At 49.6% G+C, this 26,143-nt stretch overlaps 10 protein-coding genes across 10 annotated transcripts; 6 read left to right on the top strand and 4 right to left on the bottom strand.

Annotated features, from left to right (window-relative positions):
• Window positions 1–250: 250 nt before the first annotated feature.
• On the top strand, window positions 251–1,085 carry VTN00DRAFT_2491 (uncharacterized protein; the record flags this gene model as incomplete). Its single annotated transcript, XM_069428712.1, has 3 exons — window positions 251–479; window positions 543–802; window positions 858–1,085. The coding sequence occupies 3 exons, from the start codon at window positions 251–253 to the stop codon at window positions 1,083–1,085; spliced, it is 717 nt and encodes a 238-aa protein (XP_069283540.1).
• Window positions 1,086–1,336: 251 nt separating this feature from the next.
• VTN00DRAFT_2490 (uncharacterized protein) lies at window positions 1,337–2,648 on the bottom strand (the record flags this gene model as incomplete). Its single annotated transcript, XM_069428711.1, has 3 exons — window positions 1,337–1,468; window positions 1,526–2,497; window positions 2,553–2,648. The coding sequence occupies 3 exons, from the start codon at window positions 2,646–2,648 to the stop codon at window positions 1,337–1,339; spliced, it is 1,200 nt and encodes a 399-aa protein (XP_069283539.1).
• Window positions 2,649–3,151: 503 nt separating this feature from the next.
• On the top strand, window positions 3,152–4,122 carry VTN00DRAFT_2489 (uncharacterized protein; the record flags this gene model as incomplete). Its single annotated transcript, XM_069428709.1, has 3 exons — window positions 3,152–3,501; window positions 3,559–3,949; window positions 4,009–4,122. The coding sequence occupies 3 exons, from the start codon at window positions 3,152–3,154 to the stop codon at window positions 4,120–4,122; spliced, it is 855 nt and encodes a 284-aa protein (XP_069283538.1).
• A 501-nt stretch (window positions 4,123–4,623) lies between these two features.
• Window positions 4,624–5,787, top strand: VTN00DRAFT_2488 (uncharacterized protein; the record flags this gene model as incomplete). The annotated part of the gene is made up of 3 exons (XM_069428708.1): window positions 4,624–4,692; window positions 4,773–5,181; window positions 5,273–5,787. The coding sequence occupies 3 exons, from the start codon at window positions 4,624–4,626 to the stop codon at window positions 5,785–5,787; spliced, it is 993 nt and encodes a 330-aa protein (XP_069283537.1).
• Window positions 5,788–7,036: 1,249 nt separating this feature from the next.
• Window positions 7,037–9,484, top strand: VTN00DRAFT_2487 (uncharacterized protein; the record flags this gene model as incomplete). The annotated part of the gene is made up of 10 exons (XM_069428707.1): window positions 7,037–7,360; window positions 7,423–7,507; window positions 7,574–7,793; window positions 7,856–7,973; window positions 8,026–8,145; window positions 8,237–8,362; window positions 8,421–8,434; window positions 8,495–8,723; window positions 8,779–9,266; window positions 9,358–9,484. 10 exons carry the CDS (start codon window positions 7,037–7,039, stop codon window positions 9,482–9,484), a joined length of 1,851 nt encoding a protein of 616 aa, XP_069283536.1.
• A 903-nt stretch (window positions 9,485–10,387) lies between these two features.
• Window positions 10,388–11,551, top strand: VTN00DRAFT_2486 (uncharacterized protein; the record flags this gene model as incomplete). The annotated part of the gene is made up of 3 exons (XM_069428706.1): window positions 10,388–10,599; window positions 10,742–10,877; window positions 11,015–11,551. 3 exons carry the CDS (start codon window positions 10,388–10,390, stop codon window positions 11,549–11,551), a joined length of 885 nt encoding a protein of 294 aa, XP_069283535.1.
• A 343-nt stretch (window positions 11,552–11,894) lies between these two features.
• On the bottom strand, window positions 11,895–13,467 carry VTN00DRAFT_2485 (uncharacterized protein; the record flags this gene model as incomplete). The annotated part of the gene is made up of 3 exons (XM_069428705.1): window positions 11,895–12,107; window positions 12,191–13,226; window positions 13,298–13,467. 3 exons carry the CDS (start codon window positions 13,465–13,467, stop codon window positions 11,895–11,897), a joined length of 1,419 nt encoding a protein of 472 aa, XP_069283534.1.
• A 535-nt stretch (window positions 13,468–14,002) lies between these two features.
• VTN00DRAFT_2484 (uncharacterized protein) lies at window positions 14,003–15,625 on the bottom strand (the record flags this gene model as incomplete). The annotated part of the gene is made up of 1 exon (XM_069428704.1): window positions 14,003–15,625. The coding sequence occupies one exon, from the start codon at window positions 15,623–15,625 to the stop codon at window positions 14,003–14,005; it is 1,623 nt and encodes a 540-aa protein (XP_069283533.1).
• Window positions 15,626–17,297: 1,672 nt separating this feature from the next.
• Window positions 17,298–20,407, bottom strand: VTN00DRAFT_2483 (uncharacterized protein; the record flags this gene model as incomplete). The annotated part of the gene is made up of 3 exons (XM_069428703.1): window positions 17,298–17,485; window positions 17,549–20,192; window positions 20,243–20,407. The coding sequence occupies 3 exons, from the start codon at window positions 20,405–20,407 to the stop codon at window positions 17,298–17,300; spliced, it is 2,997 nt and encodes a 998-aa protein (XP_069283532.1).
• Window positions 20,408–22,890: 2,483 nt separating this feature from the next.
• On the top strand, window positions 22,891–26,013 carry VTN00DRAFT_2482 (uncharacterized protein; the record flags this gene model as incomplete). Its single annotated transcript, XM_069428702.1, has 4 exons — window positions 22,891–22,953; window positions 23,875–24,419; window positions 24,448–25,004; window positions 25,109–26,013. The coding sequence occupies 4 exons, from the start codon at window positions 22,891–22,893 to the stop codon at window positions 26,011–26,013; spliced, it is 2,070 nt and encodes a 689-aa protein (XP_069283531.1).
• Between the last annotated feature and the right edge of the window lie 130 nt (window positions 26,014–26,143).

Genomic DNA, 26,143 nt, shown 5'->3' with positions numbered 1-26,143 from the left:
AGCTCAATTCCACATCAAAATCCCGCCCGTGCGATAGAAAAAGAAGAACACCCTCTCCCTAAACCGAAACAATAAAATATACTATGACACCCGGGGTTCTCACACAGCTCCGAATCGGTGTCATCTGCGGGAATCAAAGAAATTCAGCATATTCTGCCGCTTGTCACCGCCTCCACGAGGGAGAACTTTCGCCCAAGTTGCCCGCCGCGTTCTTGGTCCTCGAGCCTGTCAATCCGATCGCAACTACAAAATGGCAGATTCACAGTCGGCGGGAGCGGGGTCTCCTTCTGAAACATCAAAGGACACAGGGTTTATCCCGGGCGATGACACCTGGACTCAATTTCGAAACATCTTCCGCATCCTCACGGGGAAGATGACGGATGAGGGAAAAGAGCAGTTCCGCATTGCACGAGATATCCGTAATGAGGAGGCGGACTGTAAGCGGTGCGAAGAGCAGCGCGACTATCTTCTTCGGTACAGTAAGTTTCTGCGCTGGAATATTCGAATGAGTTTCCTACCGACGGTGTCTGAGAGTTACCTAGGTCCTGTCATCCGATTTCTTAGCGATAACATTCGCCAACTCGGAGGCAATATTTCCAGCCACAACATCTACTGCCGCCGCTGCACGCAAAGAAAAGCGGGCGGTTTCGATCCAGAGTATGGTATACAGATCTGCGCGAACGAGATGAAGGATCAGGGTCACCTAGAGGACACCTTGGCGCATGAGATGGTTCACGCATACGATCACTTAAGATTCAAATTAGACTGGACAGATAATCTCAGACATGCGGCATGCACAGAGGTATACATCCAGTGTCGATAATCATCGGTAGTCGTGTGCGCTAATGAGCGAATAGATCCGAGCCAGCTCACTGAGTGGAGAGTGTAGATGGGCTCGAGAATTCTTCGGAAGAGGCCAGTGGAAACTGATGCAGCAACATCAGGAATGCGTAAAACGAAGAGCTATTCTTTCAGTCAGGGCGAGACCGAGTTGCAAAGATGAGGCTCATGCTGAAAGGGTAGTCAACGAGGTCTGGGACAGCTGCTTCAGGGATACACGGCCTTTCGATGAAATCTACCGATGACGCCTTTCCAGTCTTCTAGCTCTGTTTTCTTCACGATTTTGTAAAATTAATTAAAGCGGGCGGAGTCAACGGCAAAATAATCATCGTATGTTCTAGAACGGAAAGAGGCTATTGAATCCCACAATTGACCATCACCATCCCCATTAAGCAACGAAACACCATGAACGCACGGCAGATCCTGTTACCCCAAACCAGAGCTCCATAACTCCTTGTTATCAAGATCATGATAGTAAATAACCAGAAATCTCACTTTATGCTTTGCTATCCTTACTGCCGGAACTCCGCTGCGCTGTTTTGTCACCCTTCAGGCAATGCTTAAGAATCCACGGGTGCTGTTGAATCTCGTCAAGAGGAATTCTTTTTTCGGGGTCGAGCACAAGCAACTACACAGAGTAAGCAAGCGAAAACATGCGATGATCACTCTGGGAATTTCAACATACCCGTTTGATCAAATCCCTCGCCTCTGGACTTACAAATGAGGGAATTGTCATATCCGCTCTGGCAATCCTTCTCTGTGTCATCACGGGTGTGTCCTCAAACGGCGCTTCTCCGACCAAAAACTCATAGGTGAGTACACCCAAGCTCCAGAGATCAACCTTCTCATTGTAGTAATTATCTTGCGAGCCTGGCTTGAGCATTTCAGGTGGCAAGTAGTCGAGTGTCCCACACATAGTCTGCCTTCTGTTGTTTGGCGCGTGAACGCTCCATCCGAAATCGCTGATTTTGATCTCTCCATGTATTCCAACAAGAATATTCTCTGGCTTGATATCACGATGCATGACATGCTTTTTATGCAAGTACTTCAATGCAGCGGTCATTTGTGCAATATATTGAGCTGCCTTCCACTCGGGGAAGCGATTTTCTTTCCGGAGATGCTTGTACAGCTCGCCTCTCCCCGCGTACTCAAGGATCAAGAAGATACGCTTGCTGTCATGGAAGTGGCCGTAAAGCCGAAGGACATTGGGATGTCGCAGGTTGCTCTGAATTTCAATTTCCCGCCTGACCTGCTTTTGTACTCCACCTTGCTGCAGCTCGGACTTGTGAAGGACTTTGAGTGCGCAGACAAAGCCGGAAGAACGCTCCTTTGCGAGGTATACCCTTCCAAACTTCCCTTTACCGAGAGGTTTTCCAATCTCGAACATTCCAAGGTGCAGCTTCTTCGGAGCCGCCGGCTGCTCATAAAGGGGTGTCGAGGAGCGCTGGCCATTTTCATCGGAAGTGCGGGATCCAGCGGTGGTGACCGCTACCTGCTGCTGACCCTTGCGGGAAGGAGAAAGAGGCTGGCACGAATTTACTTTCGCTTCATTTGTGTTTTGAAGAGCGAGTTTCAGGAGATTAGAGCGGTTTGGATTAGAGGTGAGTTGTGTCGATGATCCGAGCCCTGAGATTGATACTGCTGTCGACAGCGAGCCCTATACCAATATCTTTAGCCGTGGTGTTTCCTCAAGGAATGCACAACCTGAGTACCTTGGGCTTGCTGTAAATGCCACCGTTGCTGGGAGCATCATTCTCATCATTGACAGAAAGGTGCTCAAACCGAGCCTCCAGAGTCCTCGTCGCCATTGTATATGATTAGAAGCCGGAAAAAAATCGGCAGCGATTAACAGACAAACGAATGAGGGTAACTATTTGCGTCTATGGGCTCTAAAGAAAAGCAAGCATTCCTAATTGAGAGGAGTGGCAGTGAATACTGGTGACGTTCTTGGGAAGATGTGGTGTGAAGGTAGGATGTAGGATGAAGCTATGGAAGCCCAGGCGCTGTTTACCATGGTCGTCTTGAAGCCAATCACCCGGGCAACGCATCGGCCCGCCTGTTCTCCGGCAGCCCCCTTTGCCGCGGGGCATCTCCGCGACGGCGCGGTGGACCCGCCAGCCTCAGCTGAGCTTCAAGTTCATGACTGTCGCATCCTAGAAAGTGCCGTGTTCCTCTAACTGGGTTTGATGACTACTCGACTCCATCGCTGAAAACGCCTGCGCTCTTCAGCACAACCCGGTCTTTTTTCACGCTGCGGCTATCACCTGGGTTGGCTTCTGCACCTATTCTCACAGTGTCACCAAAAGAAAAGATGGCTCCAAATAGAGACTCTGCCAGCAGGGCAGTTTCCGCTGCTGGCAGTCCTGCGCCTACGCAGTTTCCATCCTCTAACTCACCAAATCCCAATACAATCTCGATCAAAGGCTTCAAAATCACGACTCAGAAGCTGCCGATTCTGAAAGCCGGGCCCATAGAGGATATGACAAACAAGCTTGGAATCGCTCCGCCGGAAATGATATTTGGTGATAATTTCGTCACTATTGAACATCAAAGTAGTGGTTGGGGAATCACATTCAATGCGTTTGATGCGCTGGATCGGGTTGACAAGACCGGTCAGAAGATGCTGAAGGTCGCGTATTCAAAGGAATGGCAAAGCAGCAGGTATGGAATCTCGAATATATGGTGCCCTCTTTATGATTCGCGGCTGATCAGAACCAGAGAAAATATGCATGAAGGCATTAAAGAAGTTGTCAAACCATTTGACTGGTCCTACAGCACAGATTACAAAGGCACCCTTCACCCTACTTCCCGGCCGTTCGAGAAATGCAGTAACCAAATCCCTATCGAACTGCTAAAACGACCAGACCCTATCCTGTTCTTTGACGATGTGATTCTGTACGAAGATGAGCTGGCAGACAATGGTATTACCATGCTGTCATGCAAGATCCGTGTCATGCCTTCACGGCTTCTTCTACTTGCAAGATTCTTTATGAGGTTAGATAACGTGCTATTCCGGCTCAGAGACACTAGGGTCTATATCGATTTCGAGAGTGGGGAGGTAATCAGGGAATATCAGTCCAAAGAATTGGAATACGAAAAAGTCCGGCAGGTAAGCTCCCAGTCTTGGCCCGGGTTCGAAGGCGCGAGTCAGTTATTGACAGCATGAAGTCTCTAGCAAGTACCCGAGAAGATGTCCCTGCTGTGATGAGAGACCCAAACAGGCTTTCAGGCATCTTGCCCTTGGTTGAGAAAAGCTTAGAACATGTCGTCCTCGGAAGTTGAATGGGCATAAGATAACTCAGTGACAAAATTCTTCCACATGGGATTTTCCCTGTCTACGCTACCGGCAGTTCCCCAACGGACTCCGAGTTAAAAAGGGGATCGCAGTACCATCTCCACAAGGTCGCAACGCCGAGAGATGTCAAGGAAGGTTGGGGGGGGGGGGGGGGGGATGCTTCGAGACCAGTGTATGGCACTGAATTCCAGCGTTGTCGAAGCGGGGGCTAGACAGGGGATGGAACGGTGAGGACGTAGCAAGGGAAGATCGACACTCGGATCTTAGCAGTTCAGTTGTCTGGGTGTGGATCACAAAGCCCGTCAGTGAGGGGCCCGAGGCCGAAGGGAAGTTTGTGCTACTGTGTCAAACGATGCAAACTTGAACCAGAGCAGTCAACACCCAACTTTTGTACTGCGTAGTAGTCCGGACCTGTGGCGCATTCCCGCATGCAATTGTGACCGAACAAGGACTAAGACACGAATGCTATCGCCCTGTCCCTTGTGACAATGGCATCCAAAGTACCCTGTGTACCGCGTCTACGAAGTTTGAGAGGACAATCACCAACATCTACTCAGGTACCTACATACATACTGTTACTTTTTCGGGACGACGAAATGCGAAAGTTCTCACTTGCTCACAAGAACTTCTCTTCCAGATAAAGACATCAAGGATCGCATCCATATACTCGATTGTGTCATGTCGTTTCGCCTCTACTCTTTTCCCCGCTGCTTCCTCTCAATCACCTTCAGAGGCTAGATCGCCGGCGCCGTTTTCCGCATCGGCCTTGAGGCGCAGCGACAGAAACTTCGGACACCTGCCCTCTCTTCCTCCTAGAAATTCCCTACAGTTTGAGCGGGCCTATTCACGAATAGCGAAGTCCGTTCTACCGAGCCCTGGAAGTACAGCCGAGACATACGTCGCATATGGCTTGACGCAGAAGTTGTTCGAAGCATGTTCCGCCCAGGCGGATTACAAAATCCCTCAAGCATCGCAGAAACGGGCAGAGGTCTCGAAAACTGCTGCCGGTGAGGACATTGGAGTTGGAGAAGGGTGGTGGTATGAAGGTTCGTCATCTCGGGTGAAATAGTTTTGGGTGCATAGTTTGAGGTCTACGAGAAAGCCTTCCAGACTGACAGCTGCGGATAATCACCTTAGATCTCGGTCTCCTGCCGACATTTTCCAGCTGGTCACAAGTTACATTCCTACACATGTATCTTTTGACTGTTCGACTGCGCGCCCTGCCGTACCCAGAAAGCCTCCAGACGTACTCCCGTCATCTAATTGACCACTTCTCCCACAATGCCGAGCATCGTATGGACGTTTTGCACGGTATCACCAGCCGCAGCATCCGGAACAAATATCTCAAGGATCTCTTCATCCAATGGCGAGGCATCCTCGCTGCATATGACGAGGGCCTTGTCAAGGGCGATGCTGTACTCGGAGCCGCAGTTTGGAGGAACTTATGGAAGGCAAGTCATACTGGTCCGGACGGTGAGGAGCTGGACTGGACTAAGGTGGCCCGTGTCGTGGCATACATGAGGCGGGTGCTTTCAGAGTTGGCTCAGGTGGACGAAGCCGACCTCATTTTTTCTCTGGGCCCCAGCAGCATGGGTCCCGGTATCTTTGGATACAATGACGCGGACAAGAAATTAGTTGAGGGTGGAAGGTGAGATGTATCGCAGTTTTAGTCCAGTCCTAAGTCGGAAAGCGCCCGGATAGCGTTTGAAAACCGATTGTATTGTTATATCATCAGCAACACCAAAAGACTTTGGGCTGTATTCTATATCTGCACGTGTTGTACTTTTGCATGACATGTATTCCTAGAAAACTTGTCCAAAATGGCACAAAAAGGACTCGGCGATCCATTCCGAGATTTCGGTTCCATAACAACATTTCCAGACAGCTAGGCTACTGTATCTCTCATGAGGATTAGAGGCAAGTACAGAACATCGTACTCTGAAAACCTATTCTGCGAACATTGACAGCTTAGGTAAATTACCGAGTAGAAAGGTAATATGTTCTCAAGATGGAATCTCATCCACGCCATTAATGATAGGTAATGTCCTGTTCTGCATATTCGTCTCATGGAGAACAGATTAGCCTCAGGATGTAAACGCTGCATATTGGTAGGACTGCATCGCCCATCTCAGCTGAACACGCGGTTCACTGTAGCAATCATCGCATTATGTTCCTTCCCAGTGGCTAACTGAGGCAGAAGACACTGTGAACGGGAATGAGATATGGGGGTGGTTAAGACATCTCAGAGACCAAAAGCGTGGCGTGTGTCTACAGGTCAGCAACAGAGGTCAGGTCATACCGTCATACCAACCCTCTAGCGCGTTGAAGGTTGAAGAGTTGAATTGACCTAGAGGGATGGATCTCCTAGCCCTCAAGTCTAGCTAAGGGGCTCACTGGCCGCCTGCCAATAGAGATTGCACACATGGATGTCTACAGAGAGTACCTACAGAGGATTCCTACAGGCCCTGGGAGGTGCCTACGGGGGCATGCCTGCCTGTGAAGGCCTAGAAGTAGGAACCAAATGTAAATAAGAACTTGTGAAGATGGAACTGTAGAGGAACTATAATCTAAGTCCAACGAAAGGATTTACTGTAATAGTTATCAAGCAAGCTCAGGATTACCTTGGTGAGGTGTGAGCTCAGTTCTAATTTCACCATGTTGAACTGACCTGTATCTTGGGCGTGGATGCGGACCGGCTTGCATTCCGTACCAACCAGAGTTGCGTAGTCTTTGCGGGATCCAAGAACTCGCTACGTTGACCACTGCACCGAGCAAGAATACATGATTCTCCCTCTTCCCCGACTGCGACCGCGTCGCTTCCAGAGCTTCAGCTTAGCTCTTCGATTTACATATTCCTTCCACCAAACTCGCCGGGTCTCTTTCCAAGGCCAGATCCGTAGGATGGAGAGCATTATCAATCCGCCCCGCGACCCCAACACGCTTAGCAACTACAACAATTGGGTTTCTACTCATGTTACCGCTAATCTAGACATCCTCTTTGATCAGCAGAAGCTTGTTGGTAATGTCATTCATAAGTTCAAGTCAATTACGAATGGCGAATCCCAGGATATCATTCTCGACACAAACCATCTGGACATCGGTGAGATCAAAGTGAATGGCAAACAGTCAGAATGGGAACTGCTTCCTCGACTTGAGCCTTATGGAACTGGGCTTAAGATAAAACTCGACAGCCCTGTTGCACTCAATGAGACTGTTGAGGTTGATGTATGTTCCGATCGACCTTTTCCGGCCTTCACGGTTGTCGATTGCGACTAACCGTTTTACAGATATCAGTCAAGACCACGGAAAAGTGCACCGCACTCCAGTGGCTCACGCCTGCCCAAACGTCCAACAAGAAGCATCCGTACATGTGTAGGTTATGTTGCATGCAGTGTCTATGTTAAGTGGTTATTGACATTACTCCTTTGGACTACATAGTCTCCCAGTGCCAGGCTATCCATGCCCGTTCTATCTTTCCGTGCCAGGACACGCCTGACGTTAAATCCACATTTGATTTCAATATCACATCGCCCCTCCCTGTCATTTCCAGCGGTCTACATGTTGGGAAGTCAGCCTCGGCTGCACGGCCCGGACATTATCTGTACCAATTTCACCAGAAAGTGCCCATTCCAAGCTACCTTTTTGCTCTGGCCAGCGGGTTAGTATTTAACCCGTCCACTTGCATGACATCAAAAGCCAAAGCATTGATCTCGATATTAGAGACATTGTAGAAGCAAAAATCGGGCCTAGAAGCGTCGTCGCAACCAGCCCGGACAAGCTCGAAGAGTGCAAGTGGGAACTCGAGGCGGATACAGAGAAATTCATAAACGCTATCGAGGTGAGCTTAAAGACATTATACATTGACATAATGGATGCTGATATGACATCAGAAAATCGTCTATCCGTATGCCTGGGGAGAGTACAATGTGCTAGTGCTGCCACCAAGTTTCCCGTATGGTGGTATGGAAAATCCAATTTTCACATTTGCAACCCCAAGCATAATTTCAAAGGTATGTCTCACGATATAACGATTCACGTCCCTTAATTCCGAATGTCTTTGGATCCTTGGGGGACCTCCCGCCACTGAGATCGCATGCCCAGGACCGGGAAAATGTCGATGTTATCGCCCACGAGCTTTCCCATAGCTGGAGCGGGAACCTTGTCACCAACGCTTCGTGGGAGCACTTCTGGCTAAATGAAGGTTGGACCACCTATCTTGAGCGACGGGTTAGTTCTCCACATCGATGTCCCTTTCCGCCACCATGTCTCACTAACGGAAATACAGATCTTAGCTGCCATGTGAGTATCTGCTCGAGATAAAACATATCTCAGGTCTTCATACTGATCAAAATCCCGTAGACATGGCGAGCCATATCGGCACTTCTCGGCTATCATAGGATGGAAAGCGCTGGTCGATTCTGTCGAGCATTACGGCCATGACCATGAGTTTACTAAACTGGTCGTCGACCTGAAGGGTAAAGACCCCGACGATGCATTTTCGAGTATTCCATATGAAAAAGGATTCAATTTCCTATTTCATTTGGAGAACCTGGTGGGCAAGGACAAATTCGACAAGTTTATTCCACACGTATGTGAATCTTGTTTTCTTATGCGACCTGGTTGAAACTAACCCTTTTATATAGTATTTCACCACGTTTAAAGGGAAATCCCTTGATTCCTATGAGTTCAAGACGACCGTGTTGGATTTCTTTTCTTCTGATGCAGAGGCTTCGAAGCTTCTGAACGATTTCGATTGGGAAAAATGGTTCTACTCACCAGGACTCCCACCTAAGCCAGATTTTGACACATCCCTCGTTGACGTTGTCTACGAGCTTGCGGGAAAATGGCGAACTTTTTCCGAGTCAGGTTTTATCCCTAAGGAGAGCGACATTAAGGGCCTAATGGCCAACCAGATCGTTGTCTTCCTGGAGCAGGTTCTCCTGTTTGAGAAGCCACTGACTCCGGATCAATCGCAGCTGATGGGACAGGTCTACGGCTTTGCAAAGAGCGAAAATGTGGAAGTGTCAAACCTATACCTTCAGGTCGGTCTGAAGGCAGGTGATAGGAGCGTAATTGAGCCGACAACGGATCTATTAGGCAGGATCGGACGAATGAAGTTTGTGCGGCCACTGTAAGTTGACTCCTACCTCTGCCATCTGTCTTCAGCAAAGCCAATCCGCCGCCTCTCTATGTGCCATTTTGTCGGGGCTGACAATATCCAGGTATCGAGGTCTCCAGAAGCTGGACCGTCCGATTGCAATCGAGACGTTCGAGAAATACAAGGACTTCTATCATCCAATCTGCCGGGCTATGGTGGAGAAAGATCTCTTTGGCAAGAAAAATGCTTGAGGATTTATCGGTAACGGGCTTTTATCTCATGGAATGTTGGCCCTATCATGATCGCTCTACCGACCCTGCTTCTGCGGTCTATGGTAGTAAGCTACCTGGTAGGTATGGATTCTAATTGACATTATCACCGTCCATAGATTCCATGTGTATCCCTCGCTCTAGACAAAGGCTATATACATCTATAGTACACAGTTGTACTCATACATTCGGTATGGTACATAGTGTGTAGTAGCAACCCATATTTATGAAAATTCTAGACAACATAACCCAAGCTAATCCGTACCTCAAGCTGTAGACTACTCCATACCTTGTATAAATTGTCTCTTGGTGTCAAAAGTACTGAGGCACCAAGGAACCTAGACAGGAGTCGAAGAAGTACAAAGCACGGTACGACTCTCCATGTTCTGTACTACATTGCTCAGACAGATAGGGATTGTCCGTGGGCAGGTAGTTTTTATTGTGCACAATATTATAACAGTGGAAAATGTGTGCAATATACTGTGGATTCTCTTTCACTTCTGAGGAGCTTGTATATTTACAGATCTACTACATCTAGGACAGTCGGTGAATTCCCCCAAGGGTCGTGTGGCCCGTGCACGGATACTCATGCTCGAGCTCGAGCTTGGGGAACCGAGCAAGCTGCGAAACCTCATAGATCCTATCCGGCTCCAGCTCAATTGGTTCAGTCGTTCTTTTCCGTTGTCCCCTTGAGAAACCTTCATCCTCTCTCTCGATAATACCCTGGTATCAAGCAGCACAGGACGAGCCGCATTCGCTGTTACCCTGGAGCTCATCCGCCCAGGCCTCTCCGGTCCACGCGACGCGTTTGTTTCTCCTGTACTTCGCTAGTTTGGGGTCAACATTACATCCTTTTCGAAACGCCGCCGGTGCTAGACAGTAAATATGGACACTCCAGAGGTGCAAATTCCTGGCGCCGAGAGCACAGATGTGGAGATGAGCGGAGCGCAGGATACCGTTGATGCTGCAAAGGAGACGACGGAGAACACGCCCGCTGCTACTACTGCTGCTACTGAGTCTGCAGTCGTTCGTGCTGCGAAGGATGAAAGGCCGCCGCCCGAAGAAGAGAAGACGAGTCAAGGCCTCAAATTCATTGAGTATGGAACTTTTTTTCTTTCCCGTCTGACTTTCTAATTTCCTCCAGCTCATTCTTTTTTTTTCAATTGCACAGCAATGACATGGACGAATTGCATTGCGTCTCCTTGCTAACTACCGCTCGCACCCGCCGCCTTTGTTCAGCTACTTGAAGTCGCCAATAGTTGAACTTGTCATTGGTCGGGGGGAAGAGGAGACGACTTTGACTGCCCATGAAGCTCTACTGACAGAATCCCCTTTCTTCGCCGAGGCGATCGCTGGTCTCAAAGAAACCGGTAGTGTACGTTTCTTGCGTTCGATGTCTCCGCGCTGCGCCGCAGCAATTACTACTTGCTTCGTACTTCTTTTTTGCGCGCCTTTTCTTCACCAGTAGAGCGGTCGATGTGCTGATGCTGGTTGATCGTTGAGCATTTTTAGCGGCGGATCCATCTTCCAGACGAATCTATAGACGCTGTGGGGTGCTTTCTACAGTTCCAATATACTGGAGAGTATTTCCCACGGCGAGTTAACACACCCGCCGGCGGCTTGGAGCCAGATCCCAGTCTTCCCGACATTGACGATACGGGAGATCAACTGATCAAGCATGCACGCGTCTACACGCTGGCGGAGAAGTTGGGTATGCCTGCCCTGAAGACGCTGGCGCACTCCAAGATACACCGTATCAGCAGCACGGCACGTGGTGAGATTGCTTATGCCCGCTATGTGTACGCAAACACTCCACGTGACGATGTCACGATTCGCAAGCCCGTCGCGGCTTTCTGGGCCACGAGAAGCCATGTCCTGCGGCATGAAGCCGAAGCGGAATTCAGGGCCATGTGTCTGGAATACCCTGAATTCGGATTTGACGTCTTGAGCCTGGTCCTCGATCAAAAGGAAAAGCGTTCACATGAAAGAGCAGAAGCCGAGTCTTCTGTCAAAGGAAGTGGCCGCAAAAGACCACGAAATGGACTATAGGTTAAAGAATGATAGGCGCCGAATGCTTTCAGATTACGTTAGATGAGTTGTGAATGTATATTAGCATGTCCATGTAAGCTCTGAGGAGCGCCCCGATGAAGGGTATGTCTTTGTATTCTGGTCTTGCACATATAATCGCGCCAACAACGGCGGGCTTCAAGTCCTCCTACGTATTAGGCTATGACAAGGGCTCCAAGGGAGAGAGACATTATCCCGCATATATTCCGGTAGGAAGCGAGTATTTGATTTGTATCTCTCGCAGCAGATGCGATGGGGTTCCTCATATCCCACACTGAAGGTGATCCACAGTGTTTCGATAAAGGCAACGTCGCTTTTGATTGACTTATTCTGACGCTTCTGCTGCCAGTCTCTCCACTTCTTCTACAGTCTTAGGTGCTGTCGTCAGATTCTCGTAACCGTCGCGGGTGATATGGATGTTATCTTCGATCCGTACGCCTCCCACGCTCCAATACCGCTCCAGAACATTGGCGTCAATGTACTTGCTTAACTCTGGAGACTTGAGATAGGGGTCGATGATAAATCGACAGAAATAAATCTGCATTAAGCTGTTAGAATATGAAACAAAGTGGCCTAAGCTAAGGAGGGGGATGTCATGGATAAGATGGAAGGGAAACGTACTCCGGGTTCAACAGTGATGACACATCCTGCTGGCAATCGCCCCCTAACACGAAGATACCTGAACATAGTATCTTTGTCCTCATAGTTCGCGTTACCTCCTGTATCGTGGGTGTCCATCCCGAGGTAATGGCCAAGGCCGTGCGGGAAGAAAGCCACACTGATTCTCTTCTCGAACAGTTCCTCTTCCGAACCGCGCAAGATGCCAAGTTTTAGCAGGCAACTGATTGCGACGCGGTGAGCCAGTGAGTGCACATCCTCCCACAACACACCTTCCTTGAGCATTGCGAGGGACTCCGTCTGCATTCGCAGGACCATGTCGTATATCTGACGAGATTCTGTGGAGAACTTCCCACCAGAAAGTGGGAAAACACGAGTGATATCCGCACAGTATGTTCTATACTCTCCTCCCGCGTCGACGAGGACATTAAGCTTCTTCTCTTTGGTGACCGGGTCGATCAGATCCTCGTCGTTCTTGGTATAGTGGAGGGTGGCAGCACTTGTGCCGCTGGCAACGACAGGATGGTAAGATTGCTCCCGGCAACCGTTGGCGATGCATGTTGCAATGAAGGCACCCTCAATTTCACGCTCATTTGTGGCTGACCTGGCTGCTTTGAGAGCCGCAGTGTGTGCCTTCGCAGAAATGTCGTTCGCTTTACGCAGAAGCGCAACTTCGTACTCGTCCTTGACGACACGGGTATCCTCGATTGCCTTCTTCAAGATGGAGAAGTTTGTCTGAGAAAACGGCGAAAATGATGTATCGTCTGATACTTGTTCCGGAATGGCAAACACGGTTGCTTTCCCTTGTGACAGCGATGCAACCTGGGCAAGGGTCGAGTTGACATCGGTAGTAAACAGGACACGGTCGACATCGTAACACTTCAAGGCCTCATCCGGCGAAAGCGGCAAGCCTGTCCAGACGACGGACTCCGGGTCAATTGGGGGTATGAAGAGCGTTAGTTCGTCTGCCTTGATACTATAGATCAAGGAAGAGTCCGGGAGTAGACAGCCAGAGAGGTAGAAGAAAAATCGACGCTGTCTAAAAGCGTTACTCAGTCAACATCTGAGGCCATGGATCGATCAAACGTCTCAATACCCAAAAGGACAGACCTGAATGGAACCGGCTCATCATTATCCTCAATGAGTCGAGTCTTTTGTGCCTCTAAGTAGATGATACCATCACCGTCATGATGCCCGCGGACGCGGAGGTATTCAGCAACTCTACGGGCATGCGCTTTGGCGGGATATTTTCCCGCAAGGATAGTATCAACCGAGGACATTGAGCTTTCGGTTTCAGTTATCGAAACAGCGAACTGTGCAGAGATATGGCAGTGGAGGGGGCGAGGGCGATTCAGCACCTCAGAATGAGGGGTTTAGGGGCTCGAGTTCTGTTTATCGATATCGCGGGGCGGGAAGTGCGGGGGGCTGACCTGCGGAAACTGGTCGGGAGCAGCGCTATACACGGAGAGCGCAGCCATGTAATCGAACAATTACTAGCTCAACGATCCTACTATTTGTTTTAATACTTTATTAGACAAGACTCGGTTCATCCACCAAGCTTTTCCAGAACGATTCCGTTCCAGTTCAACCTGATGGAAAAGTGATTTACAGTAGTTAACGCTAAGTCGGGTCAAATGACAGATAAATCGCATTTACCTAACAATAGTCGCAAGAAAGCCGCCAAAGACAACGCTGCGCTTGGGTCTCGAAACAGAAATGAACTTTCCTCAACGCAAGACGGTTACCACAAACTTTAAACGCAATGGGATAAATCGGAGAACATAGATAACTCGTAATTCTAAATCTGAAGACACCTCATCTCGACGGACTGCACTGGCTGCCAGAGACCATCACATCCTCGAATTCCATCTGCCATTTATCAATCTCCGCAAACTTCTTTGCCTGAAACTCTAGTTCCTTGCTGAGGAAGCGACCTAGAGGCTTTGATGTTGGTGTTTCAGGGTCAGAAGCAAGTTCCTCGGAGGCGGGTGGTGAAGACAACGAGGAGGACGTGTCGGAGAGTTGATTCTCCTTGTCTCTTTCTGGATCGCGGCGGTAACGGGAAGAGTAAGTAATCCGATCTCGCGGTTCCGACACCTTCGAAGTCTTAGCAGCAGAACTTGCTGTGGCCGTAGACGTGCCCGTATTGGTACCGTGTGTGTTCTTTCTGCCGTCCCGGCCCGTCCGCTTCGACTTCACCTTTGTGTTGCTCGCGCCCTTGGATTCGCCCAAGGCCCTTCGGCGTGACCTCCTCGATGGCAAATAGCTCAGTTCGTCATCATCGGAACGAACGCTGTCAACTTCGCTATCGTCGCTCGGAAAGTCAAAATCTGTCCCTCTATTCCGGTGCTGACGCCGCCGACGAGGAAGAAACTTCTCTTGAAGGGCCGCTGTTGATAACTGCACACGGGGATCAACCGCCTTTTCATCTGCCTCAACGGTAGATTTCTCGACCCTTTCTTTGGCAGATCGCGAGCCGACCTGTCTTGGCACCTCAACGATCTCATGTAAAGTGGACACCGGACTGCTACTCAATGGCAGGGCCATCGTCTGGCTGAATGCTTCCGGGTCGACTGGAGCTGCTGGTAGTTCCTCGTGAGAAGCACTGGCTTCATCCTTGTCGCTACCAGGGACGGATGCGGCTTTTGGTGAATCTTCCACAAAGCCGGGAGGTGACTGAGGTACTTGAACTTCCTCGGGTGTCCGCTTCCGTTTTCGCGAGCTTCCTGATGATGGCAGTGAAGGGGTGGATGGCGAGGTCGCCAATGGCTTCGATATGAGAGACTTTCTGGCAAGATTCAATGGGGTCGATTCATCTTCAGGGCTCAAGCTACCAAGGAAATCATCGTCATCATCGAGATCAGAGGATCCGTCAGCCTGCATCATCTGGAGGATGCTGGGCTGTCGCGGCCTCCGCCTAAAATTGCTCAACATTGAACTCTCAAAGGCGGGTGTTCCAGGGACCCTAGAGCTCATGTCTCCCTTTCGTCCTGCAAGCGAGAGAGTAGATGAATAACCCCGAGCTCTTGTGGGCGGCCTGCTTCCCGTGGCGACAGACTCTGTCATGGGCGACGACTCGATGGCCTGTTCGTGCGACTTCGAGACAGGTGTCTGGCTCCTCCCTCGTTGCATTTCTTTCGATCCCGTAGTCCTCAACGGCGACGAAGCATCCCGCATGTTCGTTTGGTTCGTCTTGTGAGCATTCTTGGTGTCACCTTTTCCTAGGCCACCGCTCATAAATACTTCGCGCCTAGCAGTTCCTGAGTTACGACGGCCATGAACAGCTGTCACCAGTCCATCACTGTCGTCGCTATTGCTGTTGACATTTTCATTGGCACGTAGAACATCCTGTCTTGTAGGTTTTGTGTCCTGTGCAGTGGAGATAGGCTGGCTCTGTGATGCCAGGCGGCGGCTGCGTTTCGCTGGCGGTCGCGGCATGATGATTGATGAATGTTAAGGAGTAGAGCTGCAATTGCGTGTCTAAAGGCAGGGACAACACAGGTATAATGCTTAGTTCATATCCCCTGGTTTCTATTCCCAGATCAAACAGGAAAGAAGGTGGTGTGAACACTCAATTGCCTTAATGCTGAACTGTGTACCTAGGTAGGAGTAGTCGCGTCGGCCGCGTGCTGAGGGTTTGTTTTGGAGTGGAGGACAGTGGGACGCGCTCCAACTGGCACGTGCAGTTCCACCTCCATCTTACATACAGTGCGAAGTACACCGATTCTCAAGGTATTTAGCTGGGCTGATGTGTATCCCCGGCCAGGGTCCATTCAAGGGGACTTTTAGGGTCCCATCCTTATCTTTCAGACCACTCTTTTAGTGATTGTGACTCACGATGCGAAAGTGACTACAAAAGCCAGATAACTTTCTCCTTAGTATATATATAAGAATTTTGACTTTCGAAAAGTTTTGCTTTCGGATCCCTTCAGTTCTTCCCAATGTTTTACTTTGAGATCGATATGCTGTCTCACGAGGCTAATACGTGTTGTACAATTCATTACCTCGTTGTTCCCTGTTCCTCAAGCCGTTGTGTTTTATGTAGCCAACCCTATTCAGGTTGTCTTTCTTTGTACATATTTTGTACATTACATCCGATGTCCTATTCTTTTTCCTTCGGCAGACTAGGGAGGGGATCTTTCCGCGATCTTTCCGCGATCTTTGAATGGGACAAAGATGCCCTGTTTTCGTACATGTTTGTCAATATCTCTCTGACTGTTGCAAAGCCTTTCGTAGACAGCTGCTAGAAAGAAATTCTATAGCATAATATTTTTTTTTCTACGAAATGCTAATGTGATCTCATAGGGCGACCAAGGGCAACTTCTATTATCTCAACGGAGAAACTTCCTACACAAGATTTATTGAGAATATGTATCATGCAGATAGCTTCCTTGGTTCTTTGGAAGCTAAAAGTTCTATTCTGTAGACTGTTGTCCTAATAGCCACATGCTATCTTGCAACTGAGATGGGTAAGGGCATAGAGAAGAGCTCGCATCTATCTGCGTCATACCTGTACTGAAATTTGTCGACTGACTGAAGAAGAAAATTCTTTGAAAGTCTGCACGATAAAATATTGCGGGAGAGCGAAAAGTAAACTGAATGCAGATCATGAAAGCGTAGATGAACAGGAGTAATCGACAATTTTGTGCAGACGAGCCAATGTAATAGGCCGACTATTGGACTCGGTAACGTCGACATATGACATAGAGTAAGCAGAAATCGCTCGATTTGGATATAGACCCGGAGGCGAGGATCCCTGAATTGACCAAATATAGACAAATGAAGTATGTATGTAGTCAATATGAAATAAAGTAGAAGTGCACATATGCGAAGAAATATGACGAGAGGGTTGTGTGGCAGTCAACCGCCAGCAAACTGCAGCCGCTCCAAACGATTATTGTTATGAAAAAGACAGTAAACTGTACCTGACCGAAAGATAGAGAAATCGCGTGCTGCCACTCGCTTGGTAATCCAGAATAGAATAGCAGTTGTGGAATCATGGTATCACAAAAATGGCCAAAAGCATAATGCAGTTCAAAAAATAATCATGGTACTCATTCGACGTTATTCGCAGTCGCGAGAAGAAAAGTGTCGTGTAAGCAGTGCTTTCTTAAATCAAAACCCATTCACTACCTCGTTTAATGAACTTATCCAGCATCATGCTAACATCATTGAGGGCAAAACGACAAATGTAGAAGCCGAAAAACTCGGCAGCGTGTCGTGTGCTAAGCTCCAGGCCGACGAGCGTCGGCGAGGAATGCTTGAGCCCTGGATCTTCAACCTGTCGAGCAATTTGATCTAATCGAGTCAGTAATGGCCTCTTGTTTCATCATCTAACCGAGAAAGAGAAGGGAATCTCACCCAGCACCTGCACAGCATCGAACAGCCGTGCCAAAGCACCCATGTAGTTCGCATTTGGTCCAGTAAACTGGAGCTGTGTTACGTTCCTTTTGGCAACACGAGTGCTTGGTGTTGCGGTCATAGGTAGTGAACTTATTGACAGGTTATCTTTCCCATTCTCTTTCGAACTGGACAATATATTCGTCGTATTGAGCCCGGAATTCTTAGATCTTAGCTTCCGCCAAGATGACAGGTATGACTTGCCTGTTCCGCTAGAAGTTTTCTGTGACGAAGTCTCAGAAGCTTGGATCGCATCCTCTGACGCGGCTGTGGATTTGAAAAGCTGCATGGTACCTTGAACCCCAACTTCGTTGCCAAGCTTCTTCGTCAAGGATGTCTGTACTTGATCAAGGACGTTCTCTAGCGATTGCATCTCCTCAAGGACAGCGTCAGCATCATAGGTGTCAACCTGGGCAAGTTTGAGTAACGCCGCAGTCAACAGATCGCAATTTGATACTTTCTCCTCCACAGCCTTTATTTTGACATTCTTAACACGCCAGACATCTCTCGGAATGAATAGCTTCGTTGATAGATATCCACCACGAGGGTGAGCGATAGTCTGATATAGACATCGCATTAGCCAGAAAGGACGGAGAAGGAAAGATTCCGGGCACGGCTCTAGGGGTATAGGAGCATTTGCAGCCATCGGATTAGGCTCACCCGGGATAGTTGGTGAGTGAATATTGCTATCGAAGAGATAGAGACCCCCTGCCGGCAGACTATTCGGAGTGAAGTGAGCCCCGGTCGGTGTCGGCAGAGTAGGAACAACGCCAGTGGCCATTCCTTTCTGCAAATCCAAACTGGGAAATGTAATACTCGAAGGAGTACCCGGAGAATCCGTTGAGATGTCAGGAGTCGAGACCGACATGTTTCTGACTCGAAGCGCTCTCAAGCTCGATGACGAGACGTTTTTCCTCAATTTTTCGGGCCCTGAAGGCAGTCTACCAATTGGACGAGAGGGTGATGGGGCACCAGAGCGGCCAAAATCATCACTGTCTTGGGTCGTAAACTTTGTGAGAGGTACAGCTGTGGGAGATTCACCAGCAAGTGAATCGATGGAACCGTTTCTCCTATAGAGGGTCCTTGAGTGAGTCGTCCGTGACTCTGTCGCGCCGGCGGCAGTGCTGGTCGGCGAGACAGGAAGGCCGGTCTTTGGCTCATCTCTCGGAAGCGGTGGTGGCGGGCTCGCCAGGGGCATCGATGGAGGCCCCGTTCTGGGTGCTTGCGAGCCAGCGGCTACGCGGGTATTGGTTTCAATTTTGAGCTGTTTCAGGTTTTGTCCTGACAATCGTCTTGCTCTCACACCTCGACCAGGTGAGGAAAACCCCGAAGCAGATGGTGACGGAGCAGACTGTAGGGGAAGAGTAGGGGGACTGGATGAAGGTACTGGCGGAGGCGGTAACGTTGAAACTGGTGGGGGAGGAGGCAGCTTTTTCGATTGCATCTTTGCATCCAATGATGGGAGTACAACACCTTCTGCAAGTGTTGACAGGGAAGTCCCAGCTGGAGTCGTATTTGATGCAACTGAACTGCCCCAAGTCCTGCCGGAAAAACTACTTGAACCAGATTGTCGAGGTAGTGCCGACTTGGACTGTACGTCAAATTCAAAGTCATCCATAACATAGCCCTTTGTCATCTCCTCCAGCAACCGCTCTTCCTCTTCTGCCTCGTCATCGACATAATCGGAGTCAAGAGCATCCGAATGCCCAAGCATTGTCTCCTCTTGAATACGTCGTTTCTCTCGACCACGTGTCAGGGCAACCTCAGCTTCCCGCTCGGCCTCCCTAACTCGTTGCTTTGCCAGTTCGACATTTCTGCGGGCGTTGGACACGACATCATCATCATCATCATCATCCAGGAACCTGTCGTATGCATCTGTCGCGGGTTCCAAGCCTTCGTTGTAGGCAGCCTCAACAGCTGCATCCAGGGCAGCATCAAATTCTGCTTCAGTCGCATTACTATACTTGCGACTTTGCCTTCGCCGCAAGTAAATGGACGACATTTTGGAAAGAGTTGAAGAAGGAGATGAGGCACCAGACTCATCAATAGTATCGAGCCACGACGTCGACTCATTGATAGCTTGTTGAGTAGAACGAGAATGCTGTGATGAGTGAGATGAATGGTGGGCGCGGTTTATTCGCTCAAGCGAGGTGCCAGGAGAATATGGCCTTCGAGAAGAAAGTGGACTAGAGGCATAATCATCCTCAGTGAGAGGTTCCAGGTTCAAGGAACGCTCAGATCGAACTTCATGCTTGTTGGAATTGGACCGAGAGCGGACATCGAATTTCGGCGACGAAGTCATATATCGTAGTTCGTCTTCGAAAGCAGAGGGTAACAGCGACTGCCGCCGTGGCGGGATCTGTGACGGGGCCAAAACGCGAGGCTCTCCAGCTTCTGTCAAATGGGAAGACTTGTTGGAAATTCGTGTAGCGTTAGCAGTCTCAATCATGGCGGCATCCCCTTCTTCACCTTCAAACGCCCGAAAGGAGTCACCAGGAAAGGATTCATCCCTGAGAGGTCTTTCAGGGAGGGCTTTGCCATCGCTCCGTTGAGATGAGAGGTCTAACCGCCGAAGTTCGCTGATCCGAGTTATATAGGTATTGCGCTACGGAAGTCAGTCCTGAGAACATGCGAGAATCTCAAAGAGGAACTTACGATTTCCTGAAGTTTCAGCTTCTCGTCCTCGCTTCCATTGCTACGGTGCATTACCAGTTGCAACAACTGGCAGGCATCACTGTAAGCTTCAATGGCGCCTTCGAAGTTTGCGGCGTTATCGAGAAGCACGGCCGTGTTCGCCTTCTGTAGCGCTTTCGACAGCATTGCTTTTTGCGACTGAATTAGGTGTTTTCTTCGGTCACGATCTTTTCCTTGCCTGTTGATGACGTTGAACTTGTCCCAGTTCTATCTCAACTTCGTGCTTTTCTCCGGGTATGTGAATACAATACCCTCGAAGCACGGTCCCCGCTGCGACCCAAGCTGTCAGTGTGCACAGATGGGGTGTCTCTACACTGTGCAACTCCGTATCGAGATTTGGAGCGGCTCTTCCAACGGCAGGCTCGTCAACGGTACTCTGCGGATTACGCTCGTTGCCGGCTTCTAGAGTCCGACTACACGAGCGGTCCTCAAAACAATCAACAGGTGCCGAAGAGCTCAAGTTGTGATACCGAAAGAAGACGTAATCAAATCAATAGATGTGACGGTTTGAGAGAACCAGTAGATCTTCGCTCTGTGGAGAAACCCGGCGCTGGGGAACTTCCCTCGATGAGTCCTGAAGTGTGCTCAAAACGCTTCTGCTTGAGGGGAACTGAGGATGGGTGAGGTTTCTCGGCGGGCTCCAAGACCCATTGAGTGATCCAAAATTTGATCTCTTGAGAATCCACCACGACACTGACTTGCAGACTGTGACGGACTCTTTAATAGAGACTGTTGATTGAGACCAACGATTTATATTTCCGACACCGTCTTTAATACCACCAGCACCGTTCGAACAGCGGCGAGCAGTGCTTGAGCTGTTCGAGGCTGTCACCGAAGCAGTGGGCGTTCGAGCGTGAAGTCTAGTGTTGGGTTCAACAGCACTAGGGGGTTCACCTTTTGATCAAAGTATTCCGAAAGCCTAGCCGAGAAGAATGAGATGCTGCTCGCTGGAGAGTGACGATAGATGAAGATGGTGCGGAATTGCCCCTGGAGGTTTGTTGTCCGTGAGAATATCGAGGCGTAGCAGTCGATGCCGAATAATGTAGCATCACCGAAGAGTGCAGAACCGAGGAGTATTGAATAAGTAAACAGCGCCGATTGAAGGCGCAAGAGTTTGGACGGTCGTCGGACCAACTGTCTTGTAGACGTTAGGCCACGCCTAGAATCTCCGGATCAGGCAAAGAGGGATGGCGGTGGCGTTGGTCCTCTGGTGAACAGCAATAGCGACAACTCGAAACTGCAATCCTATTCGACACGGTCTAGGGAGTCTCACCGTTTCGTGTACGGCCCGCTGCTCTGCAAATATGGCAATCAATGAAGAACGCGAAGTGTCCTATGATATTAATGATAATAAAGCGCATACAGAGACGCGAACGACCAAGGTCAAACAGACTGAATCAGCCAGAGGTAACTGAGAAACTAGGCCAGGATGTGGAACGAAGGAAACGATAATAAAGATCCGCCAGAGTAGATGTAGGAGGGAGACTTAATAGACGAGCAGGATGATGTGAAAAGATATGTCCAGGGTACCAGTTTCAAGGGTTCAAGACAGCACAAGCACTGGTAAGGTGCTACAGCTGCGAGGAAAGGCGAAGACTCTGGTGAAACGCTCCAGGCCGCGGGTTGTCGCGCTCATTGTCCGATAGCCATGGGTGATTGCGGCCGAGTAGTATGGATGTAAAAGGGTTGGAGGCTTTCTGTGACAATATTTGGAAGGTCCTATGTTCGTCTTCCCCGGTCTGCGCACTCAATGCTTTCTCGATAGGATCTCGATCTCTGCATGTAGCTCTGTCTGCCGGCAGAGCCGCATCACCATTCAATTCATACCACAACCACCAGAGAATTCCGGTCGGAACAGGGCGACAACCGGCAGGAATTGGAACGGCGCACCGCTACTGTTTATCAAAGACTTCTAGAACGAGGGACGGCTGTGAGAAGGGTGGGAGTCAAGACTCGGAGAACAAATGGCGCGGACAGTTGCACACAAAGGGTGACAAAGCAAATAGATGTACGACGATTCTTCCGGACGGCTGTGTTTGTGCGATATGCCAGGTGTGGTCCCGGAGGGTTCTCGGTTTGTCAAGGGACTGTTTGTCCGGACGGCAGCAAAAGGAGGTTAAGGAGAGGATGTCGCAGCAACGCCGTCGAAAAACAAAAAAAGCACCAAGGTTCCCTGAGGGATCTAGGGAGTGCAGGTCTAGGCTAAGAGAAAACGTACGGTAATTGAGAACAGGAATATAATAAGGAAGGGATCAGAGGTGGGGAAGACCAGCAGAGCGGCTGGCGGAGGGAAAGGGGGTGAGGACTCTTGCTCGAGCATGCACGGAGCAAGTGGTAAGTAGCAGCTCTTGGTGAACGCCCGGAGTGGGTGCGGCAGAGTTGCGCCGTCGGAGGGCGGCTCGACGTCGCCCCATCGACCCATCCATCCATCATCCAGAGAAACAATGATATGAGATTAAATTGGTAAATGGTAAAAAAGAGAGGAGGCCCGTGAGAGAATTCGAACGCCAAACCGCTCCTTTTCTCGAACATGGACCTGCACTGCGGCCGCGGCTGCGATCCGCGGGGCGCGAGCGCTACCCAGGTAGTAGCCCCTGGATGCAGGTTCCATGGATCCGCGAAGCTTGAGGCACGATGAGGCTATCAGCCTCGTCCGCTACCGTCGTATCCTGGTACGTGCCGTGTCCGTGTCATTGCTGCTAGCCGAGATGCCTGATAGCTTGGTACCTATCGATACCTACCTACCTAGGTACCTAACCTATGCAGCAATGCCCATGAATAAAGCAGGCAAGCAGCTACCTAGGAACAGAATATTGTCCCGAGCTTTTGTCCCTAGCGGCATATGTATCGTGTACATACATGCACATGTACTGCGTACTGTACATAATTATATTTCTGAGTAGCTGTCTCCCCTTCACTCCCATCTATCTGCTTGCCGAGTCTGTACGAAACGCTACCAAGTGACTCGGTTCATTTCCTAAGTGCCTGGTTTTGCAGAACGATATGTTGGATGTACGGAGTACCTTGGTACCTACCTACCAGTAGCAAATCCATCTGTCTTGTGTACTGTACATCTACAGATCGCTTCTAGCGAATTGATAAAGCGTATCCTGATCAGAGCGGTCTATGATGGCAGAACAGCCCCTCCTCTCCCCCTCCCACTTCCATGGCGAGCTCCATCACCGTTCGAATTGTCGACACCTCAATAGTCTGTTTTTCTCTTAATTCCAGAATCGTTTGCACGAGATCTCCATCATACCAAAATCTAATACTCATTTCTGGGAATCGGCCAGATTAAAGGCTTAACTTTTGTCACTGATCCCCTGATCTCTGTTTACTGCAACCTTATCTAGGTAATAGTCACGATTCGCAGTAGTCCTGGTAGAGACAACCCAGATATATAGTCTACGTCATTGATATTGGAATAACTTTGCGTCTGATTCGAGCATGCCAACCCTAGTAATGGAGCCATTGCAGAAAAAGGGAATCCGCATTGCCATTGACGTACCGTATCCCCTTCCCCGTCCCGCTGCTTGTCCGGTTTTTATTTCTCGCGTCTCGAAAAGTGCTGACTACTTTTACCGTCCCCATAGCGCGGCGGTACTTTTACGGACTGTGTAGGTAACCCGGGAACCGGTAGGATAGAGGATGATGTAGTCATCAAGCTCCTTTCCGAGGACCCGGCAAACTACGATGATGCTCCCCTCGAAGGGATCCGTCGGCTCCTCTCCAAGTTCTCTGGCCGTGAGATTCCGCGCGGGAAGCCTCTAGATACATCCCAGATCGAGAGCATTCGGACGGGCACAACTGTTGCCACCAATGCGCCGCTGGAGCGAAAGGGCGAAAAGATCGCTCTCGTGCTGACCAAAGGCTTCAAGGATTGTCTAAAGATAGGCAATCAGTCCCGCCCAAAGATCTTTGACCTCGCCATCAAGCGTCCTGATGTTCTCTACCGGAGAGTCATAGAGATCGACGAAAGAGTCACCCTGGAAGACTATGCTGAGGATCCAAGCAGATACGCGTCCAAAACGCTACCGCATGACCAGACACCTCCAGGCGCAGAGATAGTCCGTGCTCTGTCATCGGAAGCGGTACGGATATTACAGCGGCCTTCAGAGCAGAATGTGAAATTGCAACTGTAAGCGCTGTAAAAGTACTGATGTCAGCCGATATGGCTCGGGTCGGTATGAGCACGTCTTCGAGACTACCACCGCCGGCGTGACGATCCAGTCGCCTCAACTTGATATCAATACTGTGGCCGCGGGAGGCGGGTCTAGATTGTTCTTTCGCAACGGCCTCTTCGTGGTCGGTCCAGAGTCTGCGGGTGCTCATCCCGGCCCAGCCTGTTATCGAAAAGGCGGTCCCCTCACTGTAACTGACGCAAATCTGTTCCTCGGCAGGCTGCTTCCTGATTTCTTTTCGAAGATATTCGGAGAAAATGAGAATGAAGGACTAGATGAACAAGCTAGCCGAAAGTTGTTCGAGGATCTTACAAGGGAGATCAATAACGAAATAGCCCAGGGACAGAAGGAGAAAGAAATGACGCGTGATGAGGTCGCATACGGCTTCATAAAGATTGCGAACGAGACAATGACAAGGCCAATACGTTCCCTTACTGAGGCCAAAGGTCACGATACCTCCAAACACAGACTGGCTACATTCGGAGGAGCAGGCGGCCAGCATGCTGTCGCAATTGCGGAGTCTTGGGATCCGCCAGATTCTGGTACATCAATTCTCCTCCGTCCTCTCTGCGTACGGAATGGCATTGGCAGATGTCGTTGATGAAAGCCAGGAACCTGAGTCAAGTCTGGTCTGACAAAGAGGAAGTCAAGCAAGAACTCAAATCTAAGATGAATGAATTGAAGAAGAGGTCCACAACTAAGCTGCGGGATCAAGGATTCGACGACAAATCGATCGTATTCGAGGAGTATTTGAACATGAGACATCGTGGTACAGAGTCTGCGCTGATGATTATCAAGCCTAGCCCCGAAGAAGCCAAGGATGCCTACGGCGGCGACGACTGGGCTTTCGGAAAAGCATTCGTGAAGCAACATGAGCAGGAATTCGGTTTCACGCTCCCAGATCGGGACATCACCGTTGACGACGTGCGGGTCAGAGGCATCGGCAAGAGCTTTGAGGCATTGGGAAAAACTGTCGACCAACAACTGAAAGAAGCAAGGCCCAGGGATGTTACGAGCGACAAGCAATATGGGACATCCCAGGTTTATTTCGAAGGTGGTCGACGAGAGACACCCATTTATAAGCTTGACGATTTGAAAGTTAATGATCGTGTTAAGGGCCCGGCGATCCTGGCCGACGGTACTCAAACGCTAGTCGTAACACCTGGATCAACAGCACTCATTCTGGAAACCCACATGGTAATAAATATCGGCGAAGCTCAAATTCAAGAGGCCAAAACAAGTACCAGTGTAGTTGATCCTATTATGCTTAGTATTTTTGCCCATCGTTTCATGGCCATTGCGGAGCAGATGGGGCGAGCATTGCAGAAGACAAGCACCAGTGTAAATGTCAAGGAGAGACTTGATTATTCGTGTGCTCTATTCGACTCCGAGGGTGGACTCGTTGCAAATGCCCCGCGTCTTCCGGTCCATTCGGGAAGTATGTCAACCTGCGTACGGATGCAAGCGCGCATCTGGAAAGGCAAGCTGAAGCCTGGCGATGTTATCGTATCCAACCATCCAGAATTCGGGGCACGCATCTCCCTGATATAACGGTCATAACTCCAGCTTTTAGCGGGAAAGATATTATCTTCTATGTGGCATCACGAGCCCATCACGGCAAGTAGCTCCCCGGAAATAAATGAAACCCTTTTACTGTCCATTAGAAAGCCGATATTGGTGG

The sequence above is a fragment of the Thermoascus crustaceus genome, assembly GCF_041956765.1.
Source record: "Thermoascus crustaceus strain CBS 181.67 unplaced genomic scaffold VTN00scaffold_10, whole genome shotgun sequence".
Lineage (NCBI taxonomy): Eukaryota > Fungi > Ascomycota > Eurotiomycetes > Eurotiales > Thermoascaceae > Thermoascus > Thermoascus crustaceus.
Note: the sequence above shows the minus strand (reverse complement) of the source record. Positions and strands in the feature narration are given on the sequence as shown.